The 19,079-nt window shown below is 45.1% G+C and overlaps 1 protein-coding gene across 1 annotated transcript; it reads left to right on the forward strand.

Moving 5' to 3' along the window:
• The first annotated feature begins 1,470 nt into the window (after positions 1–1,470).
• On the forward strand, positions 1,471–17,888 carry si:ch211-156l18.8 (probable G-protein coupled receptor 158). The gene is made up of 13 exons (XM_038978903.1): positions 1,471–2,372; positions 3,047–3,155; positions 7,327–7,411; positions 7,718–7,944; positions 10,984–11,052; positions 12,100–12,209; positions 12,433–12,671; positions 13,006–13,144; positions 13,726–13,828; positions 13,914–14,063; positions 14,490–14,709; positions 14,758–15,536; positions 17,622–17,888. Exons 1-13 carry the CDS (start codon positions 1,471–1,473, stop codon positions 17,886–17,888), a joined length of 3,399 nt encoding a protein of 1,132 aa, XP_038834831.1.
• The last annotated feature ends 1,191 nt before the right edge of the window (positions 17,889–19,079 follow it).

Here is a 19,079-nt window from a genome sequence, read left to right on the forward strand (position 1 = left end):
GATGATGAATACTGAATCGTATGATAAGGGAGATTCCCATTTTATAGCCACACATGACGACACTCAATATGAATCTATCTCCACCTGTTCACCAAATAGACACCGGTAATCTATTTGTCAACACACATCATACAGCTGAAAGCATCATCATATCTATAGCATCCCTAACTTCCCTGACAGTGTGTGTCACTGTGTACATATTCCTGGATGATCAAAGAGCAGCCTGGTCCCTCATCCACTCTCCTGGCTGACCCCGCTGGAACACCAGGGGTTAATCCATCGAGCGCACGATTTTGATGGATGCCCAAATACAGGCGGATTAACCCTCATCCTGCATCACCCTCTCTCCTCTTTGCGCTGCAGACACACACGCACACACTAAAACACACACATAGACACACACAGACATACACAGCAGTCCCTGCCGCCAACAGATGTGCACTCTCATCACTCCACAGGCACAACAGTTACATTAGCATCTCCAGCAGCATACTGAGGGGGAATCACAGAAAGAGAGAGAGGCAGGGGCAGAGAGAGAGAGAGGGGGTAGAGGTTGAGGAGCAGGGGTAATCACCGTCAGTCAGAGAGAGAGAGAGAGAGTGGACAGTGAGAGCGAGAAATGCTTTACAGAGGAACTGTGGAGCGAGCAAGAATGTAACAGGCAGACAGAAGGAGGAGTGCAGAAGAGAGAGAGAGAGACGGAGGAAAGCCACTCTTTTTCTTTCCCCTTCCACACACTACTATACCTGCTCTCTCTCTCTCCCCCCACCTTGCCTCAGACCCTCAATTTTGGGCTGTTTCCTCACTCCCCGCCTCCCTCTCTGCCTCCTCCTGTTGTACATGCTAGCGCTTATTTTGGGCTGGGAGTGTGGCGCACCTCTCTCTCTCTAATCTCGGTTGGTTTTGTCTCTCGCTGCTCTGCTGCTGCTCTGACAGGGGACTCGTCGTCGGGAAACCGGAATACAAACATGGGAGTGACAGGCAGATTGACTGCAGACATGATGGGAATGGTAGTGGGATTGAGCGGGAACGGCACTGGATTTTCCCATCAATTCCGTCTCCCTCCCACCGACATGCAGGATTAACCAGGAACACAACTTGGATTCCCCCAGTTCCCATCGGAGGTAGAGAGTATGATTTTTATCCGTGTGTGTGTGTGTGTGTGTGAGGAGTGTGTGATTATGAGGCACAATTGAGCACGGTGTGTTGTGTGTCTGAGACAGTGCTACAGATGATCAACTCCCCCTTGTCGTTACAGCAGACACCTGCTGGAGCACCTCTGCCTGTATGACTACAACTGGAGAGAAGGAGAAGAGACATAAAGAGAGATGAGAGAAGAGGCTTATGAGGCTTTCTAAGCCTCGGCCAAAATGTGACATTTATTTGAGGATTTTGAAAAAGGTCAAGACTAGAGATTATACAAGAGGGGGGTATTAGTATATGGCCCCCCCAACGGGAGTGGATTTGAGAATGGGCCCTGTCTGGCTCCTCCTGTTGCTGCTCACGCCCCTCCTTTCAGCACAGGTTAGCATAGTTTCTGAATTGGGGACTACAGCCGAGTCAGAGGACCCAACGTCGTCCGTTGTGAGCGCTACAGGGGAGTCGGGCACCCCCTACAGCCCCGATCCCTCAGGGTCGGTCACGACCCCCTCGGAAGCCCCAGAGGAGGACTGGACGCCGGCAGAGGTCTTTCTCTACAGCGGGGACTACTCCGTCTTGGAGATAGTGGAGTGTGACCGGGCGTACAGTCTCACGGGTCAGAACGGCCCCCTGCCGCGGGGGTTCTATGTCCCCCTCCGACCGTCCATGGACGCCCTGGCCAACACGGCCAACTTCCTCAACATGATCTTCCAGGCCAGCGACCTGCGGGAGAGCAGTGTGCGAGAGGACATGGAGTGGTACCACGCCATGGTGCGCGCCCTTCTGGAGGCCGACCCCCTCATCCGGCAGGCCCTCCTCACCTTTGATGCCGACCCAGCCTCCACCGCCCCCCAGCTCGTGCTCCGCGCCTCCCGGAACCCTGCCCCCCCCAGGTACCAGAGCATCCTCCTCCAGGACCTCTCTAGCCAATGGGAAAGTCTGCACCTCCCGGCCCCCGCACCCGACGACACCTGGTTCAGCAGTTTCAAGTTTCCCGCCTCCTCAAACCAGCCCACCTCGACCCTATCTAAAAGAGTCCTCCTCAATGACCTCAGCACCCTGGACACGCCCAAATGGGGGCGGGGCGATAGCTACGTGACCAATCGCAGCGGGGTGCGCTGGGCCAATGGGCCATTCCTAGAGTGTGAGGACGGCCGGTTCCTGCCGGGCTGGCTGCTCACCCTATCCACTTCCTTCTACGGCCTGAAGCCCGACCTCAGCCCTGAGTTCAGGTCAGTTAGGACCCTGGCTGCGTCTAAAATGACACTCTATTGCTTATATAGGTTTTGACCAAGTGTCACCCTATTCTCTATATAGTGCACTACTTTTGACCAGGGCGAGTTGGGCGAGGGCCCTGGTCAAAAGTAGCACACTACATAGGGAATAGGCTGCCATTTGGACAAACCCATGTCTCTCTCTGTGTCTCATACTGATGATATCATTTGAGGTAGATAGGTTTAGTACCATCATCAAGGACTATGATGGCCCCAACCCACTACTCCTGCCCCCAGTAGGCTATAATTCACGTTTAGTGCCTGGCTCTAAAAATATCTGGCCCCAGCAGTAGTTGGGCCTATAGTAGTAACCAGAGAGCCACACTGGAGATACTTTGATAAGCATTTGAAATAGCAGATATGATTGAATTACCCATTGCTGGATACCATCTGACATTTCAAAGTAAGGCACTTTTAAAGGCCAAAGAAGTTGATCTAGAGAAAATGTCAAGCTTCAGGAGATAGAGTTGAATATGGATGATTCAATTACAATAATAATATATTTGTTCCCATAAAAGGTCTTGTTGTTTATGTTGCTATTTGCTATTTGTTTGTGTCCAGTTAGTTTCCAGGATAGTCTCCTTTACTGAAATGGATGTGTCTCTTTGTGTGTGTGCGCGCTCTTGTGCCAGGGGTGTAATCCGTGTGGATGTAAACGTACAGGGCTTTGATGTGAACCAGTGTGCCACGGGGGACGCTTGGTTTGCCAACACACACCAGTGCAACCGCACCACCATGGAGGTAAAGAGATTCTCAAAATGTTTAAGACCTGGAAAAATAGTAATTGAACCCCAAATTGTTGTTGAAGAGTTACAGGACCTCTTATCTCTGACCAAGGCCTAGATTCAATCAGATCAAGCGTTAACCGGTGATAGCGTTGGAGCTGTCAAATCGGTGAGCAGCTGCGCTTGATCATTGTCACGAAGCCACACCCATCCCAATCGCATTACAGTGGGTTTTGACCAAAGGCAACTCCTTCTCTTGACAATGCTTTGCTCCAATGCTTCGCTTTGATTTAAGTTTTTATAAAGTAGAGCAGAGCTCAACTTCTTCTACTGGTCTGCTAGCAGGGTTCTCGCCTCTCACAATCCCCCGCACATTTCTCTGCATGCCCTCGTTGAAAATGAATGGGGGCACAACTTCTCCAGCTGAATTCGTTGTTGGTGAAACCCCCACATTAGAAGTTGAGAACGAGAAAGTGTAGGCTACATATACATAAGTACGTTCAAATTGAAAGTCATTCAACAAAATAATGAGGATTTCTATCAGCCTAATCGAGGTGTAGATCTCACATTCCAGTGTTGGAACTTGTAAACAGGGCTGCATTGGAATTCTCTTAATGCAACTCCATGCACCCAATGGCAATGTCTGCTGTAGATATAATGCCAGGAGCCACTTGTGGATTTGACCACTCTAACGCACTTCCACCCCCGATAATGCCAAAACAACCGCTATGCAGATGTCTGCTAAAGCAGATCTGATTGAATTGAGCCCTAAATCTCCTAGAACCAAACCTTGAGTGGGCTGGCCAGCTACTCTGTCACAAGAGACTGCAAAAACCCCTAACTGGCTAAACTCAACTCCATGATTTACATTGGAGTTGAGGGTACTGGAGCGCTGACGTCACAGAAAATGTTGATTTGATTTGATTCAAAACTACTGATTAAATCACCCAAAGAATAGCCCACAGTTATACGGAACAACGTCTTGTGTAATTACGGGCTATTCTTTGGGGGCTAAAATCTGCAGTTTTTGAGCCATCCACACTAGTCGCCGCGCAACTCCATCGTAAGTGGTGGAGTTGAGTTGAATAAGCTACAATACTCCAAACCCTAACCTATATACTTTGGTAAGTCACCATATAGGCAGTATTTAAGTAGTAGTAGTGGGTATTGTTACATCATATGATTCATATAGATACATTCGTCAACCCTAACCGCTTTAAATAGCTTTACTCTCTCTCCACCTCCATCCTTCACGTGTTACTTCATTTACATTTTTATCCTCCACTCATCCCCTTATCCATTCATATTTGTCCTCCTCTGCTCCTCCTTTACCTTCACCCCCTATTTATTCCCCTTCTCTTGTTTGATCATCATCTGTCCTTTCCGACACAATCCTCTCCCTCTCATCCCGCCCTTCTGTTTAAAGATAGCTGTGCTGGGTGGCGGAGGGATGATCTGCAGGATTAAGATGATAATCCAGCCATGAACGACATCCGTCCCCCAATCCCCATGCACCCATCACTCATCTGACAGACAGAAACAACACAGGAGCACACCCATATCCCAATCTCATCAGCATCATCCCCTCTCTAGTCTCATCCTGTCCCCTCATGGAACATCCAGAGACAGGTCAGAGGTGGAACAAGAGAGAGATTGATTTCCAGGTAGAATGGGATGTTTTATTAGAGATGATTTAATTTCCTACAAAAGGAGTTAATTGATTCATGTCTAATTGCGGGCTAAGGCCTCTTTAAAAAGGGGAAGAGATGACTTGCATTAAAACCAATAAAAAAAATATGTAATACTGTATTTAAACTATATGATCTAGCTACACTTAAATCAAGTGATTTGATACCTTTATCAGGTTTTTTCAAAAGGCAAACAGATGTGTCTTTCACTTTCACTTGTGTGTGTGTGTGTGTGTGTGTGTGTGTGTGTGTGTGTGTGTGTGTGTGTGTGTGTGTGTGTGTGTGTGTGTGTGTGTGTGTGTGTGTGTGTGTGTGTGTTACATACAAATTACTCACCAAGTCAATTGTAAATCCATATAACAGTCAACTAAGAAAAATAAAAAACACCTCTCTCAATCAAAATGACATAACGCAATAAAAAAAACACACAATGAACCATATTAGATAGACACTCAGTAAGAGTCAAGCCATAGAGCAAATACGCCTCTGGAGTGAGCTTGATATGTACATCATGAGGCTTTGGAGTGCAGGTCCATGCTATGTTTACCAACCGGCTGACTTCTTAATTACTTACTATGTATGCCATCACCATCTGATAATTAAATTGCCTTCATGCCTGAGTTCAGTTTAATCCATGGCACATACAAATATTTAACCCTTTAAGTAGAAACGCGTTTACCCCGCCCACCTGAGGATTTGTATTTTTCAGCCATCTATTTCCTGTGTTTGAGGGGTGAATATCCACTTGTCACTTAATTCTCGCTGGATTGATACCTTTCATTTGAATCCTCCGACTCTTTCATACTCTTGCTTGTGCCTGTCGTTTTTCCCCGTTAACGTTACGACCGTGGAAATGTTTGTTATGACCTGTCAAACACACCCCGGCAATGGCTGTAATGGGCTCAATGGGATACATTGTCTTTCTGTTGAATCTATACGAACGCTAAAGCTTCGTCAGGGATTTAACACACCGTCTCGACGCGTACCTCACAAGAAAGAGAAGAAAAATAACTTTCTTTTGATGGGGGATAATTTTTTGTGGAATTGAAAAAAGTAATAATTTGATACAGTTGAAATGTTTACAAATTAGATGCGCTGAAGTGAAACCAACTTCAGAAAATGAAGACTCGAATTATAGTGATATTATGTCTGATCTCGCCAACAATGTAAAGTATGTTTAGATACTGTAGGTGTAATCTAGAGCCAAGCGTGTTTATTTTTAATCTAAGGGTATCCTGCTATTATCACACTTGTTGAATTATGCAAGAAACGTGACAACAACAGTAATAAATGAGGCGGTCTAGACATTGCAGGTAGGGTTGACCGAGCAAGTGTCTGGTGGTTGCGGCCCTGTTCCTCCCCTTTGTGTTAATTTATTCATATCTTCAAATACGTCTGGTGTATTTATGCAAATTAGGTACATATAATTTAAAAAAATACCTGATACAATAAGTAAATGTAAATGAGTGCATTCTAAGAAAGAAAAGTGAAATTTTACAATAAAATGGAATACCTGAATTCCCACCAAAATCCCTGAACTCTAATTCAGTCAATATCTCACGGATTATACAAACTCAAAACGTTTGGAGTATCTTCATCCATTGTCCAACTGTTGCATTTATTATAATAGTTTTTAAAACCTTTTAACAATTTAGATGACCGTTGCTGCTTTAAGCAAGCCATTAGGTCTGTCAATACCTGATGTGGGATTGCACATGTACTTGAGGGTGGGCATGTGTGTGTTTGTGTGTGTGTCTGCCAACGTGTGTGTGCATATGGGATTTCACTGGTAGAAAAGGGATAATGCTCTTGGTAGCGAGGCATTACATATCCATTTAGGGTTTAACTTAGATTAACACGGAGGCGAGGGGCGAGCGTCCAAATGGGTGTTTCCTTGACTGAGTGCTGCTGTGCTGGGAACCATCATGGTGGAAAAACTAACACCAGGCTGGCTGAGAGAACATGTGGAACACACTCCATCTCCATCAAGAATGGCCAAGCATGTCAGTCCAATCAGCATAGGCAATACAGTCACCTAATTGTAACAATTCATACCAACAAAGCCCTTTTTATCATAACAAGAGAACATAGTTTTTTTGGCCATTTTCACACAGAAATGCTGATATTACAGCAGCAGCAGATAATGATGCCTTGGTTGCATTGGTTTTTCTGACGTCCACAGCTGTTTACAGATGGAAACATTGCAATGGATGCAGATATGCCAAAGAGAAAGTATTACTTGCATTGAATTGTTTTTTATTCCTCTAGGAGCTCCCCTTTCAGGTGTGGAGTGGGGATATTGCAATAATGATAAAGTCCTCCTAATACAGGCATGTCAAACTCACGGACCCTATTCATCCTTGGTAATCATGTGCGTAGACTCCTTCTAGCCAATCAGGTTCCAGCCAATCAGGGACAAGGATTGATCAAAACCCAAACTACCCCTGTCCTTGTACTGTGATGTGAACTTTAATCCCCACTGCTTTTACTACCTTCCAGTGTGAGCCAATCACAGGCCAGGGATTCAGATTGGGCCAGTACTGCTGTCGCTGCAAAGAGGGATACTACAGCCCCCCAATGGATGGTAAAGAAGACACACAGGCTTCATCCCAAATGGCACCCTATTCCCTTTATAGTGCACTACTTTTGACCAGGGCCCACAGGCTAGTGCACCGTGTAGGGAATAGGGTGCCATTTGGGATGCATACACACAATCAAGAACATTTCTATTCAATGTTTGTCTAAGAACTTTACTTTATATAAGACCCTGGTCAAGGTGATGTAATCTTTTGACTTGTAAGCTAAAAACAGCTCTAAGACAATACTTTAAGATGTATTGTCGTCACTGTCCAGCTGTCTTTGTTTCTATCCCCGTGCGTGTCTAATACAGAAGGTGGTGCCCTGAACAACAGCGGTGGGGAGGGGGGTGGCGTGTGTTACCCGGCCCTGCCCATCTGTCTCCCCTGTTGGCCGGGCTGCAGGCGCTGCGAGGACGGCACCCCCTGTTGGGTAAAGGAGGACTGGTTCCTCAGAGCCGGGGTGCTGGCCGTCCAGGGCTTCTTCATGCTGCTGGTGTTCATCAGCATGCTGGTGGCCTACCAGTTCAGATGCAGCAGGGTGAGTGAGTTCTAGTGGGTGAGAGGGTCATATTCATTAGGGTACACTGTAGCAAAATGTATTGCAACGGAAAATTTAAATGAGTGCTTCTTGTTGGACAAGTTAAGGTAGTCCCTCCCTGTTGCATTATGTTTTCTTTCTTGTGGTCCCTAATGAATACACCTCTGGAGTAACTCCTAACAGTTAAGGTTAATGGTAGAGAAATATGATTCTAGATCTGTGGTTAGTGGCAACTTCTACAACAAGCCATCATTGATGGTTAACTGTTCGGTTTCATTATGAAGATCTCACTAATCTTCAAGTTTCAATGTTTATTCGCAGTGCTACTTTAGTCTATACTTAGAAGGAAATTGATATGAAGCTCTGTTAAAAGTAACAATTAAGTTGTTCCCTCATTCTTTTGAAACACTGTCAGTGCTAGAATATTGCTTCCTTGTATAAAGCATATGCTGAAACTCTGTGGCTCTATCACAGGTAATCTAGTCATCTTGACGTCTTCTGTCATTACTCATCATCGTCGTTGTCACTCTAGATAAGAAATGTGGAAATACCTAACTCTGGGCTCTGAACTTGAATTTAAAAAACGTCTCAAAGTAGGAGTGCTGATCTAGGATCAGGTCCTCCCTGTCCATATAATATTATTCACCACAATCTATAAGGCCAAACTGATTCTATATCAGCACTACTCTAAGACTCCTTCTGAATATGAGCCCTGAGTGTTAACATGAATTGAATATCTTAAGCAATGTTCTATGTGACAGCTTACGAATGAATACATTTATCCGATATCAGATGTATGCATACAGTAGGGCCAACATACAGGTAACTGCCAAAATAAAGGAAATCCCCAACATAAAGTGTCTTAATAGGGCGTTGGGTCACCATGAGCCGCCAGAACAGCTTCAATGCACCTTGGCATAGATTCTACAAGTGTCTGGAACTCTGTTGTAGGGATGCGACACCATTCTTCCACGAGAAATTCCATAATTTGATGTTTTGTAAATGAAGGAAAACGCTGTCTCAGGCGCCGTGCCAGAATCATAAGTGTTCAATTGAGTTGAGATCTGGTGGCTGAGACACACATGCTTTAAACCCCCTATACTCCTTTGATACCCCTCTTTCAAAGTCACTGAGATCTCTTCTAGCCATGGTAGCCAAACTAATGGCCAACTGGGCATGTTTATACAAGCATGATGGAACGGGACGTTTTAATTGCTTAATTAACTCAGAAACCACACCTGTGTGGAATCACCTGCTTTCAATATACACTACCATTCAAAAGTTTGGGGTGACTTAGAAATGTCCTTGTTTTTGAAAGAAAAGCACATTTTTTGTCCACTAAAAGGTCAGCATCCCGGAGTCGCCTCTTCACTGTTGACGTTGAGACTGGTGTTTTGCGGGTACTATTTAATGAAGCTGCCAGTTGAGGACCTGTGAGGCGTCTGTTTCTCAAACTAGACACTCTAATGTGCTTGTTCTCTTGCTCAGTTGTGCACCGGGACCTCCCACTCCTCTTTCTATTCTGGTTAGCGCCAATTTGCTCTGTTCAGTGAACGGAGTGGTACACAGCGTTGTACGAGATCTTCAGTTTCTTGGCAATTTCTTGCATGGAATAACCTTCATTTTTCAGAACAAGAATAGACTGACGAGTTTCAGAAGAAAGTTATTTGTTTCTGGCCATTTTGAGCCTGTAATCGAACCCACAAATGCTGATGCTCCAGATACTCAACTAGTCTAAAGAAGGCCAGTTTTATTGCTTCTTTAATCAGAACAACAGTTTTCAGCTGTGCTAACATAATTGCAAAAGGGTTTTCTGATGATCAATTAGCCTTTTAAAATGATAAACTTGGATTAGCTACGTGCCATTGGAACACAGGAGTGATGGTTGCTGATAATGGGCCTCTGTACGCCTATGTAGATATCATTAAAAATCAGCCGTTTCCAGCTACAATAGTCATTTACAAAATTAACAATGTCGACATTGTATTTCTGATCAATTTGATTGTCACACCCTGGCCTTAGTTATCTTTGTTTTCTTTATTATTTTAGTTAGGTCAGGGTGTGACATGGGGGATGTATGTGTTTTGTATTGTCTAGGTTTTTTTGTATGTTTATGGGGCAGTGTTCAGTCTAGGTGTTTGTATGTCTATGGTTGCCTAGATTGGTTCTCAATTAGAGACAGCTGTCTATCGTTGTCTCTGATTGGGAGCCATATTTAGGCAGCCATAGTCATTAGGTAGTTTTGGGTGATTGTCTATGTCTTTACGTTAGTTGCTTGTGTCTGCACTTTCGTTTTATAGCTTCACGTTTTTGTATAGTTTGTCAGTGTTCGTTTCGTCTTCGTTAATAAAAGAAGATGTATTGTTATCACGCTGCTCCTTGGTCCTCCTCTCTTCCACAATACGACGATCGTGACATTGATGTTATTTTAATGGACAAAAAATGTGCTTTTCTTTCAAAAACAAGAACATTTCTAAGTGACCCCAAATTTTTGAACGGTAATGTACTTGTACCCCTCATTTGCTCAAGTGTTTCCTTTATTTTGGCAGTTACCTGTATATCTTCATGTATCATCACATTACAGCAGGGGCATTAGTATAATTGTACCTCCCCCTAGCCATTCTTCCTCTCTAAGATAGTGCTCCACGGGCCTAGTCTCTGCATACATCAACACATGTAGAGTTAAATGGTTAAACACGGAGCAGCGATGGTCCACAGAGACATCAGAAATCAAACCACTGTAAGATAAGCACAGCATACTGAACCAATCATGTTTCCTCAATTCCTCTCGCTCCCCCTCCCCTCACTTTCCATCTCCCCTTCCACCTCTCTCTCCCTCATCCACCCTTTCCCTCTCTCCCCCTCATCACCCGCATCCTTCTCTCCATCGACCTCTACCTTCCCTCTTCTCTGCCCTCCCTCACCCCTTCTCTCCCCCCCTCACCTTCCCTCTCCCCCACATCCATCCCTCCTCTTTACCCTCCCTCCCTCCATCTCACCTTTCGCCCTTCCCTCTGTCTATCTCACCTTCCCCTATAGAGGATCCGGGCATCGGGTCTCCTGCTTTTGGAGACCATCCTGTTTGGCTCTCTGCTCCTGTACTTCCCGGTGAGTGAGATAATATATGAGTGAGTGAGTGTGGAGATAAGAGCGCTCTTTTCAGATCACTGCGTTGGGTTGGGGATTATATTGTAATGGAGGATTTAGATTGGTGGTTGGGAGGGGGAAGGTTACGTCCCAAAGGCACCCGTATAGACCCTGGTCAAAAGTAGCGCACTATATAGGGAATAGGGTGCCATTTGGGACGCAGTCAATGTATTCGTTGCATAACTCTGCATTACTCGATGGCCGGCGATAGGTTATCAATCACTTGTGTGATTCATTATCCCAATTAAGTAGTCGTTGCACAACTCACTCACACATGTATCTACCCTGAATCATTGATCAAAGTATCCCGTTCAAGTCAATGGTAAATGATGGGGGCATGTGGTGCCCTTGTAGGTCATTGATCATATTACTTCGCTCGCTAGAACACAAGGTTGAGTTACATATGTGCGATATACACATATTAATGTGTTCCCTTCCTCCGTTCAAAATGGAGGAGCTTTGCTGTATTCCCACTTCACTACGGTATCACAGATGCACTAAAGAAACACATATGGGGGATTCAGACGCTGAAAGGCCGACACAAAGGTGAAATTCCTTTCAGTCTGCTGTAACTGTGGAGCGTTGGCCCAGACAAAAGGGCAACCGAGGGACAGACTCTCTCATCTCTGTAGGGCATGACCTGGGGTGGTCACACACCGCCCCCTTTAGCACTCCAGCCATTTGATCTACTGTTGCCGCGGTCACCGACCTAGAGCACACATACAATTCCACTCATGTACACACACAGTCCTGTACACTGCGCATTTCTGTATACGTTCTGTACTGTTGTATACAGTTGTGATTACTAAGTGCATAATGTGTCTCTCCTCTGAGGAAGGTAGAAATGTTCTATTTAAACACATTCTAATCAATTATGGTTCTGTATTATTTTTATCCACACAGCCTGTTGCCTATTGTAACTACAAAAACTAGGTAAACTAAGCTCACAGGGAGTGATTTTGCGTGATAGATCATCTGCTAATGCCTCTCTCTATCCCTCCCCCTCAGGTATTCATCCTGTACTTCAAGCCCAGCACCTTCCGATGCATCCTGCTTCGCTGGGTGCGACTTCTGGGCTTTGCCATAGTCTATGGAACGGTAACACTGAAGATATATAGGTCTGTACTACCGCACTCTCTCACTACTACATTTCACGTATCGTCAGTATCACCGCATGTGTATCCCCTCTCTATAGTCAGGTCGATCAATATGTTGTGAGCTCTTTCTCTGAACTCAGATCAGTTTGTATGCTCTAATGTAATTCAAAATGTGTCAAAAGGTGTCTGTGTATGTTTATCTCTGAGGAATGAGTAACATCAAGTCAACTTCCCACACATACAGGGTTCTCAAGGTGTTCCTGTCGCGCACAGCCCAGAGAGTGCCCTACATGTCCAGCATACACCTGCTGAGGTTGCTGGGAGTCATGGTTGTGACCGTCAGCTGGTTCCTGTGTGCGTGGACCGCGGGCGTTCTACAGAACCGTGACCGTAACGTTCCGTTACTGATCATATCGACCACGTCGGATGGTCAGGGCTTCAGCCTCTGTGACCTAGACCGCTGGGACTACATGATGGCCGTGGGTGAGTGGATAACACTAATTGAAAAAGAGGGTTGTTTGTGTTTTCCAGGTGATACAGAAGAAGAAAAAATCTATATTGAAAAGAGAAACTCCAGCACACGGGCATTCTTGTGTAGACCTATTGACCAAAACCAAAAATCCAGTGAATGTTACTGTTATCGATTTGGCTTTTTTCTGTCTGGTTACAAATCACATTCCTGATTGAGGTCAGAGGTAAAATCAATTTACAAACATGATTTTGAGCTCAACAACCCAGACAAAACAACACATTACTGCCTGACTACTTGTGTATGAGAAGAGTATAAACGTTATGTCTGTCTCTTTGTCTGACTCAGCCGAGCTGATGTTTCTGTGCTGGGGCAGTTTACTGTGCAGTGCTGTGAAGCCAGTGCCCTCAGCCTTCCACGAGCCTCGCTACATAGGTATCGCCATACACAACGAGCTGCTGCTATCCTCCATGTTCCACCTGCTACGGTAACCAGTGTACATGATACCCGGCTCTAAACAGAGGCAGTAAACTGGGATAAAGCCAATGATTTATAGTATATAGGCCTACACTAGATCACTGACAGGGGGCGCTGTTTAGAAGCCACCGCACCTCCATCTTGGCACTCCCCCACCATTGTGAAAAATATTTTGAAAGCTGTAGAAATGTATTTATTCATGTTTTTTGCACAATACCTTTATTTTATTACAAACACAATGCATACTTTACATTATATTATGTGAGCTAAACATAAAAAAGACAATAAAAAAAATAACATGTTCCGTAAAGTATAATTTTTTGAAAGTTCTGTTACTGTGCCCACTAGAAGAAAAAATACCTAAATTCATGTAATTTTGTCCTTGAAACATTTAATTCCTATGGAGGACTGCTTCTTCTGGGGAGTGCCAATATGGCTGACCGGTGGCTTCAAAGCCTCTCATCGGCCAATACATAGCATCAGCAATCCAGTGTTTATATACATCATTGAATAAAACATGCTTATTCACCAAGAGAAACGCTTATTGTATAGGGACATATAACATGTCTTCCTGTTCTATATTTTCCTTAGGTTTGTCATGCCCTCTCTGCATCCTGACTGGATGCTGTTGCTGTTCTTCACCCATACGCATGTCACTATCACCGTGACACTTGCCCTGCTCTTCATACCCAAGGTACATGGCAATTTTCTTCCACAAGCAATGTAAGTATAAATCTGTCTCTGACACATAATAACTACTCTGTGTGTGTGTTCTGTAGTTCCTCCATGTGTCGAGGGCGGGGAGAGAGGAGATTGCAGAGGAAGTGTATGAGGATGAGGTGGACTTGCGGCGATCCGGCTCGTACCTCAACAGCAGTTTTACCTCAGCAGTTTGGAGTGACCACAGCTTGGACCCCGATGACATTCGGGTAAACTCCCTTTCTGCCCTGGACCCTTACTAAGTGACCATTTCTATTCAGGCACTGTCCAGGCCAAGACGGGGAGAAATGATTAAATAGAATTTAAACTTTAGTAAAATAAAACAATTATAAACATTGAATTACTGCTATAACCATTTGTAGGATTACTTTATACTAATTTAAAACCAACTAGAATTATAAACTTACACATAAAAAGCCCTGTGTGTATTTCACAATATGTGGCCTGGCACAGACCTGACCTGTGTTTTCTTTTCCGCCTGCCCCTTCTCTTCTCCCTAAACTTGCTCTCCTTGTCCTTAACAATAACTCTTCCCCAACTAACTGTTCCCTATGGCTTTTCCTCTGCTCACTCATACCAATACCCTCCCTAATTCCCTTTATCCTTCCTTCTCTCTTCCTTTTCACCTGCACCAGGATGAGCTGAAGAAATTGTATGGTCAATTGGAGGTCCACAAGACCAAGAAGATGACAGCAAACAACCCCCACCTGCAGAAGAAGCGCATCTCTCGGCGCGGGCTGGGCCGGTCCATCATAAAGCGTATCACTGAGATCCCAGAGTCCATGAGCCGACAGTGCAGCCGTGATGGCAAAGAGGTCAACCTGGGCAGCAGGGATGTTACGCACTCCGAGTCCTGTAAGAGAGCGCCAGATACTTTGAGCATAAATTACAAAGATGAACCAGTAAAGCAGCCTTCACCAGTGCTGCGTAAATCTCAAAGTGACTATGACTATGTAACCGATAAAGACCCCTCCTTGCACAACACCATGTTAAGGGCGAACCTAGCTAAGAGATGCTCACAGCGCTCTGAGACAGACTCGCTGGATATCGCACCATTGGTCTGTAAGTCGGCCAGTGCCCAAAACCTTACAGTCGATAACAATCTCTTGTTTCCTGGACCTACCAAGCTACACAAGTCACTGAGTTTAGCGTCCAGTAAAGCCCACAGTCTGGAAGACACCTACCGGGTTGGAAGAAATACCCCAGGCGAGCAAGGGCAGTCCCAACAGGATATCGCTATCAAGGACCAGACCTCAAGTGCCCTTGTGCAATCCCAGTCTTATGACAAGGCCGAAGTGTGTCCCTGGGAGTTGGCGGAGGAACGCCCTGCCAATAAGAACCAGCCACACGTTACCTTTGCTCCCTCTGAGGAAGAACCACAGAGCCCAGAGAGTATATCATCACCAATACTGAAACATATTTGCCCCTGGGACCATTTACCTGTTCCTACCCCAGCAGAAAGTCCTGCTGGGGATTCACAAGGCGGAGAGGCAGAATGCGAGTCCCCGAGACCCCAGGCTCCCATCTCCACTAGTGTACCTGGGTCCCCAAAGGCCGCAAAGGACATGCGGGCCTTCTCCTTCCGCACTTCCACCCAGAAATGGCTCTCTGTGAAATCTTTCGTAGGATCTGTGGATGCAAGCATCAAGGAAAAATCCAAAAAGGAGACAGCAGGAGATACGGTAAAGAAACTGGACTCAATATCACGAAAAAGCCAGGGGAGTGTAGCCGCCATCGCCGTCATCGCAGCATTAAAATTAAAAACGCCAAGCATTTCCAGCGCAGAAACGAAATCACAAAGTGTTTCAAACTTGGAGAAGAAATTTAGCGTTTCAAGCGTAGACAAGAGGACACAGCAAAAAATAAGTATGACAACAGGAGATGTGAAACCTGTCCTCGTGAAACAGGCTGCAATCAGACTGTCCTCAAGTGATTCCTCTGAAAGAAGTCCTAGGAGAATAGTGGTTGTACAGTCCACTGTCTATCCCTGGGACTCAGAGGACATGCAAAAGGACAGTGTGTATGAAAACGTGTTCATCTCAAGGGAAAACACTGCACATAGCACAGCTAAGACTCCTTCCACTCACAGAAAGGGTAGCCAAATTAGGCCTGCTCTGAGTGTTTCCCAATCAGATATTTGCCCATGGGATGTTGCTGCTTCCTCCCAGCAGGCCCCACAGAGACAACAGAGCACCACAGCAGACATCTGCCCATGGGAGGTGGGGGAACCAGAGGAGGATCCAAAGGCGCCTGCACGTGCCAGTGTATGTCCTTGGGAATCAGAAGAAGTATTTAAAAGACGGGAGAGTGTCCGGGGAGATGTGTGCCCTTGGGAAGCTGATGTTTCCGCCATCCCAATTACCTCAGCGTCCAACCAGTCTGAGAAGAAACCAGAGGGTCTGAACAAGAAACCAACAGATGTATGTCCTTGGGAAACTGATGAAACCCCACAGATTTCTCACGGCCTGAAACCCCAAAAGAGTGTACGGGTTGATGTCTGCCGTTGGGATGTGGGGGATTCCTTCCCTGAAAAAGTAAAGGTGCCGATTATTTATGAAAATGTTAATCCACAGGAGGACAAGGGATTACGTAATGCGCCACCAAAATGTCAGGAGACAATACATGCCAATGTCTGTCCTTGGGAATCTGAAGAGACCCCAAAATCCCAAGACGGTGTACGGGAGAATGTCTGTCCTTGGGAATCAACAGACACGCCAAGCATTGGGAAACAAGATGTACAAACAAAAAGCACAGAGCAAGCTAAATCTGCCCCTGAAAAACTAAGTGTCCCCTTAGAAAAAGCATGTCCATGGGAATTCCCTGACCCACCGAAAGATTTGACAGTACTTTGTCCTTGGGAAGAGGAGAGTCCAATGCCACCCATAACCATAAAGATCACCAAAAGATCATTTTCCCAGGAGACCACTGTTGCAAAAACAGACATTTGTCCATGGGACATTGGGGACCAAGAAAAGACAGATGGAAAAGACGTCCCTTGTACAAATGTTTGTCCTTGGGAAACTCAAGGCAGAACTCAAGCTGATCCAAAAGAGACTGACAGCATTCGAGTAAATATTTGTCCTTGGGAGACTGAGAAAACAGAGGAAACAGAGCAGCAAGACAGCACTCTGGCAATTGTCTCCATAGAAACAGGAAAGACTAAAAGACAAGACAGCGTTCTAGCAGAGGTTTATCGTTGGGAAACTGGGGCAAATGATGAGCCAGACAAGACAAAAAGACGAGATGGCACTCAAACGGACGTTGGTCCATGGGAAATTGAGGAGCCAAAAAAGACAGAGGAGAAAGATGGTGTCAAAGTTGATGTTTGTCCCTGGGAAACTGGAGAGACTGACAAGACAAATGGACAAGACAGTACTAAAACAGATATCTCCAAGGAAACACAAAAAGAGAAAAGACGAGACAGTGTTCGAGTTAATATTTGTCCTTGGGAAACTGATGTCCCCGAAGAACCAGAAAAGATGAAAAAGCAAGACAGTGTTCAGGCAGATGTTTGTGTATGGGAAACTGGTCCAGCTGAAGAGTCAGAAAATACTAAAAGCCAGGACAGCACCAAGGCAGACATTTGTCCATGGGAGCCCAGGGATCCTATAGAACCAGAGAAGATAAAAAAGCAAGAAAGTGTTCGAGAAGACGTTTGCCCATGGGAAACTGATGAACCAGAAAAGTCTGCAGAGAAAGAGGAAACTATCCTTGCCAGTGGTAGACAGGACGTCACAGAGACCCAGGGTGCACTCTTTATGGAACAGGGTGACGCTGCAGAATCTGCAGCCGGCAGCACGCAGGGGGCAGAGGCGACCAAAGCTAACGTGCCCCTGGCTCGGCGTGATGCTATGTGCCCTTGGGAGATGGAAGGGACCAAACCACCATCATCCCCCTCATCCATCACAGAACACGACAATAACTCTGACATTTTTACATGGGATCCTGAAAACATTCCTGAAGAGGAAGAGGAGGAAGACGATGCCGATGCCGAAAGTGCTGCAGAAGCCTTCGTCTTCCCATCCGACTTGTAAATGCCAGGCCTGTCAGTTACTGGCTAGAACAAGAATGGTCTCAGTGGGTTGTTACACCCGATTCACTGACTGGGTCACTGTGCAAAGATGTCCTATAGCAGGGGGGGTAATGAACCTGAATGTAGCAAAGGCCCCTGGACTGTCCATTCATAACACTCCCCAGAAAGACACAGCTCCACAAGCAATACGTCCCTGGGCCAGGATCTGCAAAAGCTCTGCCCACCAGAGGTACATTTACCCCCCCAGGTTCTCAATCAGAGAAAGCGTCTGGATGCAGTCCCTCTTCTTCTTTCCACTTTGACCCCTTTTAGAAATGTATATTGTTTTCTGTGTCTTTGTGTGTTTATAAGTGACAATGCGCTCTTCTGTATCACACAGTTAAAACCCCATTGCCATGGCTGTAAAAGGTTGACAGTGTTTAAAAAATAACAGCCTGAGCCTTACGAAGCTGGTGGTAAATCCTTATAGACACACAGGGATATAATCTACACTAGACCAGTGCTCCTTCAGGTTAACCTGGAAGCACATCCAGCAGTTTGGAAATCACTGATTACAACGGTGGTGATGCATGTCCTTTTGTTGCCTGCTATAAACACATTCCAAACTATTTAAGGACAGCTTTCCAGCTGTAATATTTATCTGTGCTTTTTCAAAGTCAATTGTGTCAATTACACAGTCGTGGCTACAAGGATATCAAATTTAATGTCAGTAATGTAGAACAACATAATCATGTCCCCACAGACACAGTGCTAATATTAATAACATAATACATCTAACTTTAACAGAGAACTTAAATCGTACTAATTCAACACTGATTTAGCTATAATCTGTTCTTTTGAATAATTTACAATAGCAATTTTATTAGCAGAATAATAAATACATATTTCAAAAAAGGCATATCTGCACTTTGAGGATGCACGACCAAACCTTTTTTCACATTCTTTTTTTAAGCATACAACTCAACTTGGAAACAGTTGCCCTAAAACAACTGCACCTCAGTATAGTCCCGCTAAAACTGTACACAAGGCCCTTGTCATTGATTTATTCACCATTTCCATGCTTTATTTACCAAATGTATCCAGCCATATTTGCCACATCTCCTCATTCAGTGAAAATGAAAATGTTGTACCGTGGTGATATCATCTTCATGTGTTGCCTCGTGTTTTCCGCAATGGACCAACTTCGTTTTGG

This window comes from Salvelinus namaycush, chromosome 39 (genome assembly GCF_016432855.1).
Source record: "Salvelinus namaycush isolate Seneca chromosome 39, SaNama_1.0, whole genome shotgun sequence".
NCBI classification, from domain to species: domain Eukaryota; kingdom Metazoa; phylum Chordata; class Actinopteri; order Salmoniformes; family Salmonidae; genus Salvelinus; species Salvelinus namaycush.